The 22,627-nt window shown below is 35.2% G+C and overlaps 3 protein-coding genes and 1 long non-coding RNA gene across 7 annotated transcripts; 2 read left to right on the plus strand and 2 right to left on the minus strand.

The window, feature by feature from the left end:
• Positions 1 to 1,321: 1,321 nt before the first annotated feature.
• On the plus strand, positions 1,322 to 2,102 carry LOC109130155 (uncharacterized). The gene is made up of 2 exons (XR_002036253.2): positions 1,322 to 1,498; positions 1,589 to 2,102. It is a non-coding gene; the product is annotated as an uncharacterized LOC109130155 (long non-coding RNA).
• A 6,278-nt stretch (positions 2,103 to 8,380) lies between these two features.
• LOC147924905 (auxin-responsive protein IAA13-like) lies at positions 8,381 to 10,042 on the minus strand. Of its 4 annotated transcripts, XM_087494160.1 has the most exons (4): positions 9,972 to 10,036; positions 9,746 to 9,817; positions 9,168 to 9,370; positions 8,381 to 8,890 (listed from the first exon to the last, which is right to left on the minus strand). In XM_087494160.1, exons 3-4 carry the CDS (start codon positions 9,368 to 9,370, stop codon positions 8,476 to 8,478), a joined length of 618 nt encoding a protein of 205 aa, XP_087350286.1. In that variant the 5' UTR covers positions 9,746 to 9,817; positions 9,972 to 10,036; the 3' UTR covers positions 8,381 to 8,475. The 4 variants fall into 4 exon arrangements, 3 of the variants coding, with proteins under 3 accessions (XP_087350286.1, XP_087350287.1, XP_087350285.1); XR_015586053.1 differs by lacking the exon at positions 8,381 to 8,890 and having other exon boundaries at positions 9,286 to 9,360; positions 9,972 to 10,042; XM_087494161.1 differs by lacking the exons at positions 9,746 to 9,817; positions 9,972 to 10,036 and having other exon boundaries at positions 8,381 to 8,887; positions 9,168 to 9,727.
• Positions 10,043 to 10,101: 59 nt separating this feature from the next.
• LOC104760026 (dolichyl-diphosphooligosaccharide--protein glycosyltransferase 48 kDa subunit-like) lies at positions 10,102 to 11,754 on the minus strand. The gene is made up of 6 exons (XM_087494162.1): positions 11,227 to 11,754; positions 11,004 to 11,129; positions 10,795 to 10,848; positions 10,547 to 10,660; positions 10,324 to 10,379; positions 10,102 to 10,230 (listed from the first exon to the last, which is right to left on the minus strand). The coding sequence occupies exons 1-6, from the start codon at positions 11,269 to 11,271 to the stop codon at positions 10,194 to 10,196; spliced, it is 432 nt and encodes a 143-aa protein (XP_087350288.1). The 5' UTR covers positions 11,272 to 11,754; the 3' UTR covers positions 10,102 to 10,193.
• Positions 11,755 to 12,007: 253 nt separating this feature from the next.
• On the plus strand, positions 12,008 to 13,630 carry LOC104758749 (fasciclin-like arabinogalactan protein 2). The gene has a single exon (XM_010481678.3). The coding sequence runs from the start codon at positions 12,174 to 12,176 to the stop codon at positions 13,434 to 13,436; it is 1,263 nt and encodes a 420-aa protein (XP_010479980.1). The 5' UTR covers positions 12,008 to 12,173; the 3' UTR covers positions 13,437 to 13,630.
• The last annotated feature ends 8,997 nt before the right edge of the window (positions 13,631 to 22,627 follow it).

Consider the following 22,627-nt stretch of genomic DNA (forward strand, 5'->3'; position numbering starts at 1 on the left):
TTTATATGGAGTTCTAGGAATTAAATGTATCTCAGATAGAAGAGAACCATAAAAATGAATGAATGTTTATATATAAGTTACAGAAGTTTGCAATTTTGAAATCAATGAACACTTTTTTTTTACAAACAACTTATTTTTGTGTTTTAAAAATACACACGTGTTTTAAACCAAAACGCAAAGCATAGAAGAAATCTCCTATATATTAATAGAGAAGCATTTTCAAGAAAATGCTTATGTGTCGTCGTTAGAGAGTATGAGACACCAATAAATTTATTGTTTATTTTTATGGATATTTACACATACAGTAATTGCTATTGAATGATTCAGAAATATTCCTTTACAATTAATTTAAAAATCAAACATTTCAATTTAAAAATATCTCCTATATATTAATAGAGAAGCATTTTCAAGAAAATGTTGATGTGTCGTTGTTAGAGAGTATGAGACACCAATAAATTTATTGTTTATTTTTATGGATATTTACACATACAGTAATTGCTATTGAATGATTCAGATATATTCCTTTACAATTAATTTAAAAATAAAACATTTCAATTTTAAAATATAAAATCATTAGATCTAAAACGTTTTCAAAACCGAAATTTATTCACCTATTAAAAAATTGATTACTATTCACATATTTAAAGTTTCTAAAATAAAATTCTCACAAATTCACAATAATCATTATTATAGGGAATTGACTTATTTAATACCATTTGTGTAATATTTCACGGGTGAAACATACTTACACAAAATAATAATAAAAAATTTATGTGTCGTCGTTAGAAAGCTCGACACACCAATGAATTTATTGCTTATTTTTATGGATATTTACACATAATTGCTATTGAATGATTAAGGAATATTATTTTACAATTAATTTAAAAAAATCAAACATTTCAATTTTAAAATATAAAGTCACTAGATCTAAAACGTTTTCAAAACCGAAATATATTCACATATTAAAAAACATTGATTACTATTCACATATTTAAAGTTTCTAAAATAAAATTATCACAAATTCACAATAATCATTAATATAGGGAAATATTATTGATTATTGTTAAGTCAAATTAATGGGAGCTTGTGTTTCTATTTTTAGGAAGTGTATAAAATTGGTTGATGGTGTTAATTTATAAATAAATTTCAGGAAAAAAGAATTTCAGGAAAAAAGCTAAAAAATACTCCATCTATTTTTTATTTGAAAGTTTAATACCTGGTCTTTTTTGTTGTAAAAAAAATACTTTATCTAATTAGTGTTGGTCTAAAAAAACTTCATTTTTAAAGTTGTTGGTAAATTCGTACTTGTGACTTAACATCCGTTAATGACGTTCAAGAATTAGTTGACGGTGTTAATTTATAGATAAACGTGATAAGTAAATATCTAGACTTGTGTCTAACCTTATAGACAAACTATGACGTTAATTTATAGACAAACTATGACGTTAAGTTTCTCATGGTGTAGTGGTAACAAAGAGGTTTTTCAATCTAAACCTGGGTTCGACTCCATGCTTCTGCGTTATTATTTTTCCAAATTTTTTTTTAACTAATGGCAAACTCGTAAATATATCGTCTTCTTCATTAGCAGCGGCGGTGATGTCCAACCTTCAATTGAACCAACCAACGAACAGATCTCCGGCGGCATGGTGGTGGCTACGGCGGGACGGGTTGAGAAGGAGGAGTGACGTCGGTAGGGTTGAGTTTCGGGTAAACAGTGAGAAGACGTGGCGGTGGCGGGAGCGGAAGAGATCCCTAGGCATTGCGATTGGAGCTTTTGTTTTGGGTTTGGCTATTCTTACACTCGCAGGTTGGTTATGTCTCATCAGACGTAGAAGAAAGACACAAGAACCTCAGATCTATTCGGTGGTTCAACTTTAAATGACGGTTGCACACCACCCCTTGCCACCGCTGCTACAATAATAAAAATGAAGAAGAAGATGTATTTACGAGTTTGCCATTTATTACAAAAAAATAAGTAAAAAAAAACTCAATGTAGATTCGAACCCAAGTTTCGTTGAGAAAATAAATACTTTGTAACCACCACACCATGAGAATCTAATCGTTATTATTTTTCTAGCAGTTGTATATATCTACTTATCACCTTTATTTATAAATTAACACCATCAACCAATTCTTTAACGTCTGTTAACGGATGTTAAGTCACGGGTACGAATTTACCAACAACTTTAAAAATGAAGTATTTTTAGACCAATACTAATTAGATGGGGTATTTTTCTTCCAACCAAAAAAGACCAGGTATTAAACTTCCAAATAAAAAATAGATGGGATATTTTTTAGCTTTTTTCCCAATCTTTGAATGGGAAAATCAGAATATGAAACTAAAGGAATCAAATTTTGTGAGAGTAAAAAAAAAAAAGAGACTCACCAAAAGAAAAATCGATTGGGTTGTTCTACTCGATTTTGAAAAATCGATTCAGGCTTTCCTGATTTCGTTTGTGTCGAAAGAGATAGATAAAAGCAAATGAAGAGAAGAGAAAAAAAAAACAAAAAACAAAACGAGACCAATCAACTTTTGACACGTTAGAGCATGGCCAATAACTTAATCATATTGTTTACTAGATTAGTACCCGCCCAATGTGTGGGTTTAGACTTTTTAAAATAAAATTAAATTTAACAAAAAATATATTAAAATTTGTTGTAAGTTATTTCTAAATTTTATTTTTGTATGTTACTATTAAAAGTGTATTTTTTACACCTAAATATACTCTATGTTACAAATATATTCTTTGTCACCACCTAGAACATGTCTATATGAACACATTGAGCCAACTATTTTACTTTCACTTCTGCATAGTTTTTTAATTACTAAAATTGTTGGCTAAAAAATATTTTGAATAAAAAATATATTACATAATATACTAATCAATAATGTATATTGTATGACCACTGTAGAGAAAACCTCGGCTCCGCCCTCATCTGTTATGGAGAGAACCTTGCGTCCAACCTCCTCCACCATGGAGAGAATATTGGCTCTACCTTCCTTCCTTTGGGAGATAACCTTGCGTTCAACCTCCTCCACCTTCTTCCCTTAGGGAGATAACTTTGTATCCAACCTTCTCCACCATAGAGAGAACGTTGACTCTGCCCTCCTCCTGTGTGGAGAGAAGATGTTCACATCTTTTTGCTAACTCAAAATGGCTTGCTCCGAGCCTCCGACAACCAATGAAAGTAAAAGCCTTATTCTAACGTTACAAAATGTTTTGATAGTAATCAATGTTAAATTTCTCAATGTAGTCGTTGAAGTGTCTTTGACACACTATGATATAGCCTCTGTCTCTGTAACGCATCAACCGCCACCTTGCTTAGTGAGCCCATGTCCACTCAGTCCATGGGCCCACCTTCCTAAGTGGGCCCATCATCTATTCTCGGTCCGTGGATCCACCCATATTTGATGGTCGGTTTGTTACGTCTGAGAGACTTTAAAAACTTGTTTACTGATGATCCTACAAATCAACAAATAATATTTTCCTGTATTTTGTCCTCACTCGCACATTCCAAAAATCACTTCCAGGAAAGTCACCCATCATGAAGTTCTCTCAGGACCCTTGATCAAAAAAATAAATGTATTTTGGTGAAATATGGGGTCAAATCAATTCTTTTAAAGCTTTCCGCACACCAGGGTGTCACAGTCTTTGAGCTCATATGGATCTATCAAAAATGATTTATGTTTTTCCAATCTATCTATCTATGTTTGTTGTAAGGTTGTGTTTGATTAGCCTATTTTATCCATCCATTAGGTTGATGAGCTTCTACTCGTTATCTTCCTTTGGGATTGAATGAATAATGGTAACAATTATATTTGCAAAAAGAAGAAGGGTTTATGACCAACCAATCAAGGTTGAGAAATTAGAAGAAAACTAATTTGACATAATTAAAGAACAATAGAAAATTATAAGCATGGTGATATATGAATCCCAAATATCTTATTATATAAAGTTGAAAGCTGTGTTTTTGAATAAATTATTTAAATATAAGACGATATATGTTTATACCGAAGTGAGTATTTACAAAATTTAGAATTAATCATTAACTATATATTCTCCTTAATCTCTTTTCTATTTTTTTGTAGAATTAATAACTTAAAATTAAAAATTAGTAAATAATATTATAATTTCAAATTTTATGAAATATATATCTATATATATATATAATCTCTTTATAATTATCTAAAAAGCCTTTTATTTTTATTATAAATTCTGTAATTTTTGATAATTATCTTTTCTCATTACTAATATTTTTTAAAACAAAATATTTTATTTTTGTTGTAATCAAATTTCTGCTATTAAATATTAACTTTTACACATGTCAAAATCTGAGATTGATAACTTAACAAAAAATCTTGTTAATGACTAACTTTCGAAACCCAACTTTATATAATAAGATATTAAACTAATCTAAGTAACTCACTAAGTACTTCAACAAAATTCATCATCCACTAGAGAAACCTATGAAGGTTTCTCAATTATTAAAATAATTTTTTAAAAATTATTGTTTAATAATTTTGAAATTTTAAAATGAGAAATAAATTATATTAGTTACTTATATTACATTGAGTTTGGCTCTTTGAATTTGGCTTTGTGAGAATACTACTTCATTATCCCACCCTTATTCAGCGCTTTATGTGCATCAGACCGTTTCTACATCATATAACACAGACCATTGTTCAGTTTCATTGTTTCCTTTATAAAGAAGATTTGATTAGATTATCATGTACGATGACTAGTCTAGAATAACTATGAATGCTTATCATCATGCATCAATTAAAGGGAAGAAGAGTAACCTGGTAAAGGATGTGCATCCAGTTGGCATTGCTTGGACCAGGAACATGTTTCAAGATCATACCACACTTTTCAAACTCCCGTACTACCAAATTTGTATCACCTGGAGAAAATCTGAGAGCAGTTATCATGATCAGTTCTTAAGATCGAAAAGATAGGAGACAAACACAAGATAAGATACTTATTATCTGTATAAAGAGTCAGAATCCACAATGCCCAAAAATAAAATCACAACTAACAACTGATAGTTTCATAGACACATGATGGTTGACAAATGAAGAGGTAAACACAGCAGTTATTAGGAGAGGTAAACACATGATGGTTGACAAATGAAGAGGTAAACAAAGCTGAGTAGTCTGCAATACCTGACTCAGGAGAGAAATCAGACCGGTCATCCAATGTATACATTGGAGGTGGTGGAAGATCTGATCCTTCGAAGTTCTCACGTCGATTCGTCGAAGGAAGAAAGTGAGAGAGAGAGTCGGCAAAAGAAAAAGCAAAAGATGAGGAAAATATTTTTTTGGTCTTTTATATTTTAGGGACATCCAATCAGAAACTTCCACATAGGGTTACTTCAACCGTTTTCTGTTGCTCACTTAAGCAACGCTTCTATTGTTTTTGGGCTTTTTTTTGTTTTTGAATTAATTTTGGACTATAAACTCTATTACCAATCCAATAAGGATTGCCACTGGCCATGGTCTTAGGTGTCTTCTAGTATCTAAAATGATCGGGGCAGATCTCTGGTTAATAAGGATTAAAACTTTTTTTATTATTATTTTACTGTTAAAAAAATAAAAAACATCCAGGGAATGACTGAAGCTGGGTTTGACAAAGGTCCGCGTGTAAGAGCTGCTGGTCTTCTTTGTCTTGTCTCAGGTCGATTCGCAAGGTTTTTCTTTGCTCCTAGTTTGGGCCGCCCTCCATGGGGTTCTGGTTTGGTGTGGTGGTTGTGGTTTCTGTTTCTCTGTTATGGTATGAATTCTGCTTTCGTTCCTGTCGGTTTGATGATGGCTTTTCAACGGAGTGCTATCTTAGTGCTTCCGGTCTTCCGTGTACTCTCTGGCGCTAACATGTTCTTTGGGAAAGCTTAGTGGATTTCGCTCAGTTTCAGTTGGGCAGTTTTAGAGCTTTGATCCTTCTCTCATTTCCTTTGTAAACTTTTACTTTAAGTTTTGGCTTTTGTTTTTCTGTTCTTAAGTCTTAGTTTTCGGAGGTGTGTTACATGCTGGCTTAAGCTTCCAGAGATGGTCCTTTATCCGCTGGCTTTAGTTTCCGGGGTTATGTTGTTAACCGCTGGCTTTAGCTTTCCTTGTTTGGGCTTAGTATTTCCCTTGTTTGAAATTAGTCTTAGGTGATTTCTATATTTTTCACCTTTTTGTTTTCAACAGTTGTAATCTGTTAATGATAATATAAATAATGATAATATAAACCTAGATGACAAAAAAAAAAAATGCTCTAAGTGTCGGTCGAACTTTGTAACACGGGAACGCATGTTACTTTCAAATGTGACCCACACTCAACCTCTGTAGAGCCCACTTATCTACTGCTACGCTGGAAATATGCGAGACAGCTTTGTTCTTATTATTATTTTTATATATCTCTTTTCCCTCTATAATTACTTTAGACATATATATGATAAATTAATTTTTGTTTGTAAATTTTACATAATTCTTGTTTTCGGCAGATCAAATATATTTATATTTAAAAATGTTTATAAGATACATTAACATTTCAAAATTATTAGAAATTATCACAATTTCAATAAAAGAATAGAGAATAACCCTATTATCTTTAGATTTATAGACTAACAAAGATAATCACACTCTTTATTAGTTAATAGCTGATAGTTGAGACTCCAAAATGTTTTTGGCATCATTTTAATTAAAAGAAAAAACTGAAATTGTTGCTTAAAAGGAATATGAAATTTGTCGTATGAAGTTTAGTAGAACATGCCATATTTGTCATTGCAATGTGAATGAATATTAAAACTTGAAGTTGTTATTTGTAATATCCAAATTTAAATATTTTAGATACTTTTAACATGTTTAAAATTAATTATTTTAGATATTTTAGTTTCCATAATTTAAATATTTTAGATACTTTTAACATAGGGTGAGTTACTAGAATATTGCATAAAAGCTTCATTATTACAAAAGCAACATACAATTGTTTGTAATGACTAGACTAACACCTTGTACCTATACTATCCCTGAAACTAGTGTTGAGAAAAAACGTAATTACGGCTAATGCCATTAGAAAAAAAAAAAAAACATTGGAAGTTGGGACTAAGTCTACCGATCCTTTGATGGTAGATTTATACACGTGGACTGATTAAAGGTGTACGTCAGATATTTTTGGTACACTTAGTTGTAGTCTTGGTACACTTATCGGTCACTGTAGATGGTACACTTAGTTGTAGTGTTGGTACACTTATCGGTGGACGTACATGAAATCGATTCGGTAGATTAAGTTGGTAGAGGAATTTCCCTTTAATGATAGACTTTTGTGTTTAGCGCGTGTAGCGGCAAACGTAAAAGGGTGGGAAGATATTTATGGTAGACTAATGGCCTGTTGCGACAGATTTTTGCGACAGCCTTCTCTCCTTACAGATATTTTTGGTATACTTGTTTGTTTTTTTGAAATAGTTTTCGGAGTGTGATGGTAGGTTTCTTGTTCGTGGTAGATTTAGTAAGCATTTTTGACAGCTGTAAAGTCTTACCAGAATAACACGAATTTGTTTGAGCTGTCAAAGACAGTCTAGCGTTGCGATAGACTTATTGGAGGTAGATCTAAACACGTTTGCTGTTCTTCCGATCTATGGTGTTCATGTAATAACGTTTGTAGCAGACGTCTTTTTCCTACTCTGTTTCGTTAATCTTTCCTCTGGGTTCATCCATGGAAGAGCTAGATATTTGTTCGAAAATCTATATAACTCACTTTTTATAGGTTTTTAATTTAGAAATCAGATGTTGAGATGAAAATCTATAATACTCCCTCCGTTTCAAAATATAGGATGTTTTAAGCAAATCACGCAGATTAAGAAGTTTTTACTTTTAACAAGTTCAACCAATCATAAACAATACTGCATAATATAAAATACTAAACTAATCTAAAAGTTGCATTGAAATTTGAAAACATCCTATATTATGAAACAATAAACTTTTCCAAAACATCTTATATTTTGAAACGGAGGGAGTAGTTGAGTAAAAAACTCACAAGTGAAACCAAAAAAATAGACATAAGTCGTAAAAAAATAAAGTGAGGCAGGGAAAATTAGGGTTTTCAGTCGTATGTTAGAGGTAGAAGACGAGGATATTCTGGTAATTTCGGGTTCATTAAACCTAAAATCGAACGTGTACGTACATATAAACGTGTACGTACATATGAACGCATACGTACATAATGTTCTTAAGATTAGAGTACGTACATAACGTTCTTTTGCTTAGTGTAGGTCCATAAATCCGTTTTAATGAACGATATTATTGTAATTTTGTAGTCATCTTCAACATATCTTCTTCTATAACCCTAGCTAAAATTGTCGTTGTTGTTCACCGGAAATGGAACAAGTAAGAGATGTTACTAGAAAAAGTAAGAGATGTTACTAGAACAACCTATGTAATTCGTAATTGTTTATTTATCATATTTTTGAGAGGTAATGAACAATAACCATACAAAATTACATTTTAACTATAGAGGGTAATATCGAGTCTCCTTCCTTATCTTCATAAGTAAGTACAAACTCAGACGATCCATCCAAAAGCCTCAACGGTTTAGTGAACTGACCAGTTAACCCGATAGTGCCTGGATTAGTGCGAAAGAACATATCTTCTAGTGTTTGGGCCAAATTCTCGTAAGAAGAATGAGCATTCAAATCAACTTTTCTTCCAATAGCAACTCCATCCATGTTCACCTTAATAAACCCAAGTTGCACTTTCCCATTCACTTTCTTTGTCACATCTTTAGGCTGATGATCATCATTCACTTTCTTCTTACCAGCTTCTTCTTCTTCTCTTGCCGACTTTGTAGCTTGGTTATTAACCAAACTGTTCATCCTATGTGACCCAATAGGAGGCCATCCCACAACTTGACTGCTACAAACAAAGCAAACATATCAGTCAGGACTTGTTCCTATATCCAAATTCAAGAACAACCAAGAACAGATTCAGCTAATCAAGATTCCTAATTCCAAAAACAGAGCCCTTGTTCCTACATCAAGAATACACTAAATCTTTCTGAATGATTGAGCTAGAGCTCTTTAATAACAGCTAAACACACTAAAGAGTCCTTAAGAAACTCCTAAACAAACTCTGTTCCGAGAAGAATAACAATTTCACATCAAACACTTGATTTAGTTGGAAAAAAACGAACCTTGAACGAGGAGGAGATGAACCAGCGTGAGAAGCAGAGTCAGCAGCACGTTTAGAGCCAACAGAAGGAAAATCCTTAGCAGTCAAAAGCCTACCACGCTCTCCCCACGCGCCACCACCTGATTTACCAGCAATCTTGGCTGCCGTTCCACCGCCGAGACTCAGCCCAAGACCAAGCTCAAGCTCACTCTCACCTTTCCCCATCTCAAGTTCAGTAATCATCAGAGACAGACAACAACAACAACAACAACAACAACAACAACAACATAAACACAAAAAGAAAGAGCCCTAAGAATCCAAAATCAACACAAAAGAGAGAGTCTTTTGAGAGTCAAGAACGCAGAGCAGAGAGAGAGCAAAAGAAAAAACCTGGGAAAGCAGACAAAGAAAGAAAGAGAGAGAGAGAGGGAGAAGGAAACAAGAAAACAAACAAACAGAAAGAGACAGAGAGAGGATTTTAAGGGTTTCTTGAAATCTGAAAGAGAGAGTTTTTGAAGAAGAAGAAAGAGAGAAAGAGAGAAAGAGAGAAAGAGAGAGAGGATTAAGCACACAACTTATCTTGTATATCTAAAGCCATACCAGGTCATCCTTTATCTTGTATATCGCTGGCTCATCTGTTTCTCCAACCCTATGGTGTACAAGACTACCAGCCTGGGACAAAGAAGATAGGTGAAGAACATACTAATGAAAGTAACAGAGGTGACTAATTGAACAAACAAGCTATCATCTGATTATGTAAAGGAGTGTAAGCAATTAACATCTGCAGATTTGAAGGTTTAAAGGAGAGAGCAAGACAAGTATATACCTTCAAATGGCCTCTTTCGTGGAAGACCCATTTGCTAAGTTCAGTCACAAACTGTTCATTGCCAGATTTTTGTATCTGGAAAAGTGTTGAATAAGATCAGTTAATGTTATTTCAAAACGTATTGTGATATCTATCATAGTATCTTTGACAAAAGAATCCTTAAATCTGTGTAGTTACGTATCATTCGAACTACAAGTTTCACTTGACGAACTATGTGTCTACTTACTGATTCTGACTCCCTGCTTTCTGGACACCAGATCTGATTAACATGTCTCGTGCAAACCAAACTATGAATCAGAAACATCCATAGGCATAAAATTAGTTGGAGGAATACCATCGAACATTTGCTCACCTATCACTAAACAACTGCAAAGAGCCTGAGATCACAACCCTAGCATTGTTCCTAGCCTGCAGTTACAAATATCAAAATATGAGAATGAGAGCTCAAGGCAGTGAATAAAAATACTGTTCAGAAGAAGAGCGCTAACAGCAGCCAAAAAACATGATAGTTCAGGCTTCACAAGAACATCGAATTATCCAGGGTACATATATCTGGTAGAAGAAGAGAGACAAACCTGCATGACCGAGACTAGCGAAATTGCAGACCCAGTGAGCTGAGGAGGACTAGACAACTTCGAGCTTGGGTTAGCAGAATAAGCTGAGGGAGAGGCTGAAAGAACTTTGAAAACCTAGTAATAGAGTACGAGGCATAGATTAGCACAATTTATTTCCCACATCAAGGCATAGCTATTCATAAGAAACATTAATATTGTAAATCTACTCAATGGAACAAACAGGTATCTTCTTCATTCCTTCAACTTACCAGACTGTTGGTAGGGTTCAACGAATGTGCAACTCCTCTGAAGAGAACGGGAGCCTGTAATTCATAAACCAAACACAAAAATGAACTTAGTTCTCACTAATCAGAAACCCCCAAAACCCCAAATTTTCAAACATTATCTTAAATCTAAAACCATCAGAGACAATTGTGAGCATTAGCGACACAACTCAGCTAGAAAGCAAGGAAGGTACCTCGATTTTGGCTTTTCCTAAGATGACATCAGATTTCACTAAATCGTCGGCAGCAATCAAGGTGTGGTTGCCGTCAACATCAAAGACGGAGAAGCTAGTATGATCAATAAGCATAGCTGAAGAATCCTAAGAAAACAAACAGCTAATAAATCAATAATCCTAGGTCGCATTTTGTTCCCACAAAAAAAAAAGAAAAGATAAATCCACGTTCTGAGGAACCAACCTCATCGAAATCAACCCCACACTCTGTGACAATGCCCCAAATCATATCAGACGCAGGGACGAATCTTGGCCGGAACGGGAATCTGAAAAAGCTTGATGTCTCTTACAACCACCTCACCGGACTTATCCTCATGGATTTATGCAGAGGCGAGAAGCTAGAGATGTTGATACTCTCTAACAACTTCTTCTTCAGTCCAATCCCAGAAGAGCTTGGTAAAAGCAAGTCCTTAAACAAAATCAGAATCGTCAAGAATCTTCTCAACAGAACTGTACCGGCGGGGCTTTTCAATCTACCGCTAGTTACGATTATCGAACTCACCGATAATTTCTTCTCCGGTGAACTCACCGATTCTCGAACTCACCGATAATATCTTCTCCGATAACTCAGGCAAAATAAAAACTAGATCTGAAACTTTGTTCTCGAGAGAAAAAATGAATAAAATTAGAAGGAATCAATCTAATGTTTTTTGCCCACCCAAATTTAAGAGCATAAGATCTCAAGAGCAAGAGCATAAAATCTCAAGTTTTCTCAAGTTTTTTAGATCAAATTTAATTATAAATGGCATAAAACGTAATAAAACACACAAGTCAGGTATAGAAGTAATTTACAAACTTTTATGTGTTATTCTAGTAAGTCGAAAATCTCAACGTGTTAGTCTAGTAATAAACCTACTTTTATGTAATATTCTAGGTAATTTCCCTTTAACATATTCAAAACTTTTTAAAAAATTTTTATGCCGATCATGTTATGGAAACAAGTTAGAATTTACACAAAAATACAATTATATAATTTTTTATTAATTGGTCTACTAAAATACACAAAATATTTTAGTCTCATATCAAATAAGTTAACGAGAGCTGTTACGCCAATACAATATCAAACACAAATAATTATTAAAAATATTATGACAGATTAAAATCTAATACTTTATAAGACCAGTCTCCCAAATGGTACCACACACAAGTCGTCCTTCCTTCTATCACAGCCGCCTAATCCTCAGCCCCAAAATGACTTCTTTCCGGGGAGTAGCCACCACATTGGTTCTCATTTACCAGCTCCATCTCTTCTTCTCCCTCTCAAGTGCACATAACATAACCCGAATTTTGGCCAAAGACCCTGAGTTTTCCACTTTCAACCACTACCTTTCAGCGACCCATCTCGCCGATGAGATCAACCGCCGGCAAACGATCACCGTCTTGGCCGTTGATAACTCAGCAATGTCCTCAATCCTCTCAAAAGGCTACTCTCTCTACACAATCCGCAACATTCTCTCTCTCCATGTCCTGGTCGATTACTATGGCGCCAAGAAACTACACCAGATCACCGACGGCTCCACCTCCACTGCCTCCATGTTTCAATCAACCGGATCCGCAACGGGAACTTCTGGATACGTCAACATCACGGATATAAAAGGCGGTAAAGTCGCTTTTGGTGTCCAAGAAGACGATAGCAAGCTCACAGCTCACTACGTCAAATCCATCTTTGAAAAGGCTTACAACATCTCTGTTCTTCACATCAGCCAAGTCTTAACCTCGCCGGAAGCAGAAGCTCCCACCGCGAGTCCCAGCGACCTTATCCTCACCACAATCCTGGAGAAACAAGGATGCAAAGCTTTTTCCGAAATTTTGAAATCAACCGGCGCCGACAAAACGTTCCAAGACACCGTAGACGGAGGCTTAACAGTTTTTTGCCCGTCCGACAGTGCGGTCAGTAAGTTCATGCCGAAATTTAAAACCCTTTCTCCGGCGAACAAGACGGTGTTAGTGTTGTACCACGGCATGCCGGTTTACCAGTCGTTACAGATGCTTAGATCAGGTAACGGCGCCGTTAACACGTTAGCGACGGAAGGTGACAACAAGTTTGATTTCACCGTTCAGAATGACGGCGATGATGTGACGCTCGAGACGGACGTTGTGACGGCTAAGGTAATGGGGACGTTAAAGGATCAAGAGCCATTAATAATTTACAAGATTGATAAAGTGTTGTTGCCTAGAGAGATCTATAAAGCCGTTAAGACGGCTGCTCCAGCACCTAAGTCCAGTAAGAAAAAGCCTAAGAACGCGGAGGCCGACGCCGACGGACCTAGCGCTGATGCTCCGTCAGATGATGAGAGTGAGGTGGCTGATGATAAAAACGGCGCTAGAACTACTCGAATGAGTATTGTCGTAACGGCGATTGTCGGGCTCTATTTTGGAGTTTGGCTCATGTGATGTGATCTCGGTTGGGAATTTTCTTTTTTTTTTTCTTGTTTGATTTTTTTATTTGTCGGTTTAATTATTTTAAATATATTCTTTTTATTTCACGTTAATCGTTTGTGTAGAGATTTGGAATACTTAATTTGTTCCACTTGTCTTGTACTGGATCGGATTTGTTTTATTTCGTAAAAATGTGATGATTCTTCAAATGAGTGATTGATATGCTGGAATCACCTGATTGTTTACACTAATTAAGGTTGTTTGCAAACGAACCACTCTAATATTTTTCATTCAAGACAACGTTTAGAGAGAGCGATTGGATATCTTGGTTGAAAAAAAAATTTGGAGAAAGTAGTTAAAGTTTAGTTTTGATGGTTGCAAACGCCAACTCCAATCACTTAGAGAAACCAACGTTTGGTTTTGTATAAAAGTTTAAACAGTTTTTATTAGGTTAAATTTTTTTATCTAACAAAAAGAGAAAAGAACAGTGACTAATGATTGTGATTTCAATAATATCATTACTTTTAAATGGACGATCATGCATGTGATATTTGAATACTTTGTTATGAAATAAACATTTAGAACTTTGTTAATCTCATATAATAAAGATTTAAAATCATTTAGCATGCTAAGTAGTTTGTAATATGCTACTTCATTTAACTATATTCATATTATGAATTAGATAAAAAAATTATTACTTTTATTTTTCATTTCTAATTAAATTATTTTTTAATATTATTTATTATAATTTATACTGTTCAACCGCTATAATTTTACCAATCAAACTAAATATTCAACCACCATCTTTAACCGTACCATCTTTTTCATCCGCTATCATTAACCGCTTACTTTTTAACCGCCTTCTCTACAACTGCTATAAATCTTTTAACCGTCTCATTTAAACATGGTCACCAATCAGACCCATAGTAAAATTTTTTTTTGATGAAAACTATATAGTAACATTGTAAAGTAACTGAAAATACATATATAAAAAAGTCTAAAAAAACTTTTAACTAAAACAATATACCATTGATACAATTATTTTTTAAATATTGTAACATAAACAAAACAAGGAAAAAAAAAATATACCATTGATTCAAGATAGATTTGAACTCACATTGCCGGGGACAATTTTGTGATTGTCAACCAACTCTACCAAAATCAACAACGAATACATGGTAATATATATTTTTATATATTTTATGGGGGCTCATCTGACCCCGTTCATGTGAATGTAGGTCCGCATCACGTGTAGCGTTGGCGATAGTGTCGGTGGGACTCGTTATAGTGTGAGGCTGTGAGCTGTATGGGAGATGTTACATCCTTTGTAGTCGATGATGCTCAATTATATAACAATTATAACCACACTAGCTTGAAATATATTATTTAATATCTAATCGTTTATATGTTAAAAAAGAGCTATTGGTGTTTGTTAACACTTTAACACACAATAATCCTCAAAATTTTCATTTATTTATTTATTTATTTAATTATGTTATTCCAATACTTTTAATTTTGTTATCTTTATCTTATATAATAAAATAGAGTTATCTTATAAAACTTTCTTTTTGAGCTTGACAGTGACATATCTAGAGCTGACACATATCTTATAATAAAACTTTACTTCTTATTTAAAAAAAAACAAATTTTCTCTTAATCAACAAATTTCTAAATAAAAAATCAAAATTAATTATATTAGAAGAAATAATTTTGTTAAAGTTTTTATCCGAGTGTATTTATACAAAAAGAAAACATAATTTTTTTTTTGTCAAACAAATAGAAACAAGTAAAATTAACTTCTAAAACTTTTTTTAAGCTTAACACGTGGCACATCTGGAATTGACACCTGTCCTAGAAAAAAATTTACTTCTCATTTTTGTTAAACCTTAATCCACCAATTTCTAAATAAAAACTAAAATTAATTATATTAGAATAAATAATTTTGTTAAAGCTTTTACCGGGATATATTTATACAAAAAAGAATGAAACATTAACATCAAATTCTTCTTCTTCTTTTTAGTTTATTTTTGTCAAACAAACTAAAATTTTTTCTAAGATTCTCTACATTGAAAATATTACAATAAGTTAAATTCGTTAAATAAAAAAATAAAATTCTGAAGTTATATTAGAATTTATTTCATTCCTTAGACTGTTTGAAATCAAAAATATACATAACTATAACTAGGTTCGCTTTAATGGAAGATTATTTTCTTTAAACTCTAAATTAGTTTGACTTAACAAAAAGTGGATGCATTCACATATATTTATGTTTAGATTAGTCCTTGGGATTAAGAGGACAAAATTAAAAATACAAACATGCCAATAAATTATTCATATGTTACACCACCTACACACAACAGCTACAAACTGATATAATTAAACTCGATTCAATGAAAAATAAATTACAATATTTGGCAAAAACAATATACAACCCATAAAATACTAAAAATCTATAAAAACTAATAATCCAAGTAAGACAAAAATAATAATTACAATATATATGAGAAACCATAATACAAACCAATTTTATAAAAAAAAACATGAAAACAATAAACAAAACACACCGTATATGTAAAACCATATGGAAAATAATTCAATTGCACTAAAAGAGTGAGAGCAAAACAAAACTTAATATAGAAAAGTAACATGTTTGGTTTTTGCTTTGTAATCAAAACTGAATGTTTAAATTAGACACTAGGATTTAAAGATTCAAATTGATTACACAATAATAAAAATTAAATATATAAATATAATTAACAAAAAAGTTAAGATTTAATACAAAGAATAATGACAATTTAATGAGATATAATTACAATAACAAATAATCTACTCATGCACCAATAACCTACTGGTGGATTGGATGAATAGTTCCTTTCCACAGTGAGGGGTTAGGATCGATGCCCTGTAGGGCTAGCTTTGGGCCTATGGGGGCAAGCTAGCGGGGAGTTAGTGGGGTCCACGGGACGGATTGTTACAATAAAAATTAATTTTTATATGACAACTCGTCCCGTTGACCTCACTAGCCCACCGCTAGCTTGCCCCCATAGGCCCCAAGCTGGCTCTGCAGGGCATCGATCCTAATCCCTCACCGTGGAATGAAACTATTCATCCAAATCCACCAGTAGGTTATTGGTGCGCCAGGCGTTCTTCGAACCCTGGTCCTTACCTTTTAACAACCTTCCCACAGGACAAGCTGTCACCAATTGACCTGCAGGAGTACCAAGTTGCCACCAATTGACCTGGTCCACAGGACGGGTTGTTACAGGAGTATTAGTGTTTTAAAAAAAATTCACACGTTACAGTAATAATTGTTCACTCCTTAATTGTTATCAATTGGTGACAGCTTGTCTTGTGGGAAGGTTGTTAAAGGGTGGGGACCAGGGTTCGAGGAACGCCTGGCGCACCAATAACCTACTGGTGGATTTGGGATATCCACAGTAATGGGTTAGGATCGATGCCCTGCAGGACCAGCTTGGGATCCGTTAGGACGGCTAGCGGGAGGCTAGCAGGGTCCACGGACGGTCCGTTGGGGCAGTAGGGTCTGCGGGACGGGTTGTCACAACTCCACATAATATTTTTGCTATAAATTATAGTTTTCTTGTTCTCTAACCCACAAATTTATACTATTTTTTTTCTGGACGAGAGAGTAATTTTTTTTTTATTTTACGAATATATTGTTTTTTTTGGTAGTTTACTCGAATTTAGAAGTGAAGTTCTATGTTGGTTATGAGGTTTGGTTACTAGCCAAGTCTTTTAAATATATAGCTAAATGAGAAACATTATTTGATTTTAATTATTGAAGAGTCTGTGATAGTATTAGATTTCTCATTATTGTTTATTTACATATTTTAAAGAATAAGCAACGTTGAACTCAGCCACTGTGTAAAATCTACTACACTCCATAAATCTCCATGCAACAACGTCTTTGTTGACGTTACAAGCATAACCTTTCACATTTTGGGATAAATGTCATATACAATACCCATGATGAGCCAGAGGATATACGTTAGCTATGGCTTTTATGAGACTTGAATTTTTGTCAGTCATAAATACTATTTCAGAAGAGTTCCCAACAACGGTTTTCAACATCTCCAAAAACCAATTCCAACTTGCATCATTCTCACCATCAAGAACGCCAAACGCCACGGGATAATGGTGAAGATTAAGATCTTGAGCCAAGGCAAAAACAAGAACACCCGCATATCCGTTCTTAAGAAAAGTTGCATCCATAGTTATAACTTTCTTCATGACTTGAAACCCTTCAACGCTAGCTCCCAAAGCTATGAACAAGTACATGAATTTTTTATTCTCATTCCAATACACATATGATCTTGTACCATGATTAACCTTCTCTAACATGTGCAAATAACATCACAGCATCTTGTAGATTTCTTCTGGGCTACCTTTCAAATCACTAACAGCTTGAATTTTCCCTCTCAACGCCGTCGAATATGATATATCAACACCTAGTTTGGTCTTGACAAGATCCATGATAATTTTTGGAGGTGGAGTTTCTATTTGCCTTGGATAATCACCATGAAAAAGATATATACAACCAAATACAACTAGTTGAGACTCTCCTAACGTTTCCAACAGCCCAGAAACGCCCTACAACAAGCCACACAACCAAAAATGACTTTATAGCAAAGCTGGATAGAAACTTCAGAAAAGAACAGTCTCAAAGAAGAAACCCTAAAATAAAAACAAATCGTTCATTATCAAATCCCTCTGGTGAAGCGCTAAACCTAGACGTTACGAAGCTTCTCACAAAATCTCGTGCCGATCGGAAACCAGAAGAGACCACGATCTCAGTTATAATCCCGATGGTCCCAATTCGCGTCTAAGAAAACGTATCTCACGAAACTGCCAATAACTCATTGAGTTTAAATCCAAATCCATTTCTGTAAAAACGAGAATGACGATGAGAGGCTTCAGAATAACTATACCAAATTTCATTACCTTAAACAAGGATTTGATATGTCGAAACTGTTTCCACCCAAACCCAAACGATTCTGCTTCCTCTTTTAATCTCCTTCACACCACAACAGGCTTCTCTCCTCTCTCTCCCTCTTTCTTCCTCTCAACACTAGTATTGAATAACAGTCACGACCAAAGAGAGAGAAGAGGCGTCCATATCATTATAAATATTAAGGTTTCTCGAAACCGGCTCTAAACCGGGTGAACTTAAACCAAACCGGGCAAATTCATGATTTCACATAAATTGATCGGGTTTTCCATTTTTCTTTGGGACATGGGCGTTATAATTGGTATCAGAGCCGAACCCAGACGCGTGTGGAGTCGAGTGGGCTCACACCGTCGGGGGTGACGGTCTTGGTGCACAACAAGGACATTTCGATCTGTTAGTGGGGGTGAATTGTTACATCCCGGTTTCATAAACTTGCGGAGAGGTTTAAAAGAATTGATTTGGCCACCTATATCACCAAAGTGCACTTATCTTTTCGGCCAAAGGTCCTGAAAGAACTCCAGTGTTAAGCGTGCTTGAGCTGGAGTAGTCTCAGGACGGGTGATCTGTCGGAACTGTGGAGTGAGGACAAAACACAGGGAAAGATCATATGATGATTTGTAGGGACAGTAACAAGTCTTTAAAGCCTCGTGGACATAGCAAACCGGCCGTCGGATATGGATGAGCTCACGGGCCTAGTGAGAGAACGTGAGGTCCATTAAGGAAAATGGACCCACGGATAGGGATTGGACATGGGCCCACTAAGAGGTGGCAGTCGGAGCGTTACAAAGTCACTCCATTGATCTTATAGGGTGTGATTGGTGAACAAAAACAAAGCGGTACAAATGGTACAACTTTGATTTTTTACCAATCACAAAAACTTTACTAATAACTCTATTAAAAATTTTACTCTTAGCGTTTTTGTACAGCTTTCGTGTACAACTTTTTCTTACAGCTTTGCACTATTTCGTAAAAGCTTACAGCTCTAGCTTACAACTTTTTTATACAGCTCTGAATACGTTACCAATCGGACCCATAATCTCAAAGCTTTATTTTAACTTCAGCTTACATAAAAATCGCCTACATGTCTATATGAAATTAATTAACCAGGTCGCTATATATTTGTCTTCATGTTAGTCATTGAGTACTAAAACTGATGATTTTTTGTTTTTTTTTTTTTGGCGAAAGGTCATACCACATATAAAGGTCAACAGTAATTACATGTATGAGTCTTTTTTTTTCTTTCTTTCTTGATGATGAAATATTGAGTTACACGATAAGGCCACAAGAAACAATGTGCTAGCAGAACCATATGCGTTTACCTTTTCTTGTACCGGAAGATTCGTCACCGGCGCGAGCAATCTACGATGAATCGATGCTGATTAAATTACGGTTTATTGCCATTTCGAATACTAATACAAACACTTGGATTTTTAAATTATATAAGCCCGACAAAAATATGTTACTATAAGTCTATAATCGACGGACCTATAGTATATTATTACATCTTTGATGCGATCCAAATCTATCTTTACTTTTATTTTGTCGACTTGATTTATTATTATCAACATGTCACGTAGACTCGTAGAGGAGTCAAGATCGGTGTGTGCACTACAATCGATGAAAGTTTTTAATTACGTCTGTCTGTTTTCCAGTTTCAGTCTTGGGAGAGGCACTTTGGATGAGGTCTTATTTAAATAGGCACCTTGTTCTAAAATTTAGCCACTTTGGATCAGCTACTTGTTATTTAAATAGAAGAAGATAACTTAAATTATGACCAGATGACTGAATGAGATTGGCTCGCTCTTATTTTATTTTTATGTTCGTGTCGCTTGTGAATAAAATAGTTATTATGATCCACAAAATCAGATCAAACAGCAGACTCTATTTTATTTACTGTAAAAATTATTATATTTTCCAACTGGTAAAAGATACACATTCAATAACTAAAATCAGCTTAGTATTACTTTTAATTCAATGTCCCAACAAAACTGAAAGTGCATCAGAGCTCTGAAAGTGACAGGAGCTTGCGGAGTGTCTCAGAGCGCTGATATGCTGACGTGGTAGTTAAGCTAACGTGGAAGAAGATTATGGGAGTCGTGATAAGGAGCGTGAGAAGAAAGGAAGAGGAAGATCAAGATATACACGAGAAGATTGAGAGTATATTTGATCGAGAGGATTAGGGAGGATATTTCTTAGGATAAGGAATATTTCCTTTTAGTTAGGGATTCACAAAGATCTAGGTTAGAGATCATTTGTGAAGGGTTTAAAAGGACGAGGGCTGGCCGCAAAAAGAGTTAGCACTCGTGGGATAAGTTTGAGAGATTTGTAAACCTTCGAGCAAACAAAAAGAGCTTTGAAGGTGAGTGTGTTTTACTCTTTTAGATCTACACAGGGTGTTGTGTTAGATAGACAAGAGAGTAGGCTTAGATTCATAACTTGTAAAAAGGGAGTTTTATAAGTTTGAATAAAAGCGTTTGCTTGGCGCGTTTCCAAGCGATTTAAGTGATTGTCATTCTCTATACCTTTACAATTGGTATCAGAGCAAGCACCTGATAAAAAGTTCTGATATCCTTTTTCAACAGGTGAGATCTTGCGGCAAGGGTATGGAGAAATCACTGGATTTTGTTGCGGTTCAATCACCATTGAAACTCGATCCTGAATGCTTTGGTTTTTGGAAAGTGTCGATCAAGCAGGCCATCTCAAGCATTGACATGGAAGCTTGGTTTGCGGTGGAAGATGGTTGGTCTCATCCGACGGAGAAAAATGAGAAGGGAGACTTGGTGCTTAAGCACAGGAAGAAATGGACGGCCGAAGAAAAAGCGGAGTCCAAACATAACTCACAGGCTCTATCAGTTATCTTCAAGTCTTTGCCTAGGGACATTTTCAATCAAGTTCAAGGATGTGACGCGGCCAAGGAAGCATGGGACATTCTGGTAGTCACGTTTGAAGGCACAAGTAGGGTCAAACGTACAAGGTTGGACAATCTTGCTTCGGATTTTGAAAACTTGCACATGACAGAGACTGAGTCAGTTGCTGAGTATAGCAGTCGTCTGAGTGGTATTGCACAAGAAGCTGTAGTTCTGGGTAAACGCTACAAGGACAAGAAGCTGGTGAAGAAATTTCTCAGAAGTTTGCCAGACAAGTTTCAACCACACAGGTCTGCTATTGATGTTTCACTGAATTCTGATGAGCTCAAGTACAATCAAGTAGTTGGGATGATGCAGGCATTTGAGATACAGCTGAAGAAGAAGGAAAAGATAAATGAGAAATCATTTGCTCTCAAAGCCATTGAGGAACAGAAGATTGCAGAGTCTCAGGAAGTTGTAGATGAAGAAAAAGTCGGCTTGCTGGTTAAGAAATACTTCCGCAAGATGGAAAGAGGTCAGCGGAAGGGAACATCACCGGTCTTGAAATCCGATACTGATAAGGAAATCAGAAAGGGTGACAAGCAAGAACGACAGTGTGCTGAATGCGAGGGTTTTGGACATTACAAGTCTGAATGCCCAAACAACAAACGGAAGAATTCCTTGCAATGCTATGGATGTAAGGGCTACGGTCACACCAAGTTTGATTGTCCTTCACGAGAAAACAAGCAGAAGTCTTACATCACTTGGAGTGAAAGCGACTCAGATGAAGAGGTCGGCAAAGGAGAGGTTCTTAACAGCTTCCTTGCACTGCTGGGTGTTATTGAGGAAGATGAAGAAGATGATGTGGTGCTGGAAATCAAAGACGTGGATGAGAAGGTGAATTCTGATTCAGAAGGGGAAGAGGCAGATTTGTCAGTAGAAGATCAGATAGAGCTTCTCATCAAGACGGTGGTTCAGAAGACACAGGACAACACACAGTTAACCTCTGAGAGAGATACCTTACAGCTTCATGTTGCCATGATCTCTAAAGAATTAAGTGAAGAGAAGGCTAAGACTCTGCGACTTGAGAAGCAGTTAGACGAACAGCTGAAGAATATCAGGATGCTGAATAAAGGAACCAAAGATCTCGATACACTGCTGAGCACTGGAAGATCCAGCAATCTGAAGTGGGGTCTGGGTTACCAAGGAACAAACACCAACCCAACCACTAAATTTGTCAAAGGAGTGGAATCTGCACCAGAACAGAAGGAGAGGAATTTCTCTCAAACGACTAGGAGGTGTGATCAGGCTCCTGTGAATCCGAATTCAAGAAATCCAAGGATGGTTGTGTTTCCTGAGGTAAATACTAGGCCGCCATATGTCTCTAGTGGGTT

This window comes from Camelina sativa, chromosome 17, assembly GCF_030686135.1.
Source record: "Camelina sativa cultivar CO46 ecotype springtype chromosome 17, ASM3068613v1".
NCBI lineage: Eukaryota > Viridiplantae > Streptophyta > Magnoliopsida > Brassicales > Brassicaceae > Camelina > Camelina sativa.

Bases quoted from the DNA above. Each gene is read 5' to 3' on its own strand.
- LOC104758749 (XM_010481678.3), top strand. From the start codon at position 12,174: ATGGTACCACACACAAGTCGTCCTTCCTTCTATCACAGCCGCCTAATC.
- LOC104760026 (XM_087494162.1), bottom strand. From the start codon at position 11,271: ATGATTTGGGGCATTGTCACAGAGTGTGGGGTTGATTTCGATGAG. The intron at 10,661-10,794 runs GTAAGTTGAAGG...CTCTATTACTAG, and splicing joins TGAACCCTACCAACAGTCTG to GTTTTCAAAGTTCTTTCAGC. The intron at 10,380-10,546 runs GTTTGTCTCTCT...TTGTAACTGCAG, and splicing joins CGCTAGTCTCGGTCATGCAG to GCTAGGAACAATGCTAGGGT.
- LOC147924905 (XM_087494159.1), bottom strand. From the start codon at position 9,388: ATGATTACTGAACTTGAGATGGGGAAAGGTGAGAGTGAGCTTGAGCTT. The intron at 8,891-9,167 runs GTTCGTTTTTTT...CTTTGTTTGTAG, and splicing joins TCATCTCCTCCTCGTTCAAG to CAGTCAAGTTGTGGGATGGC.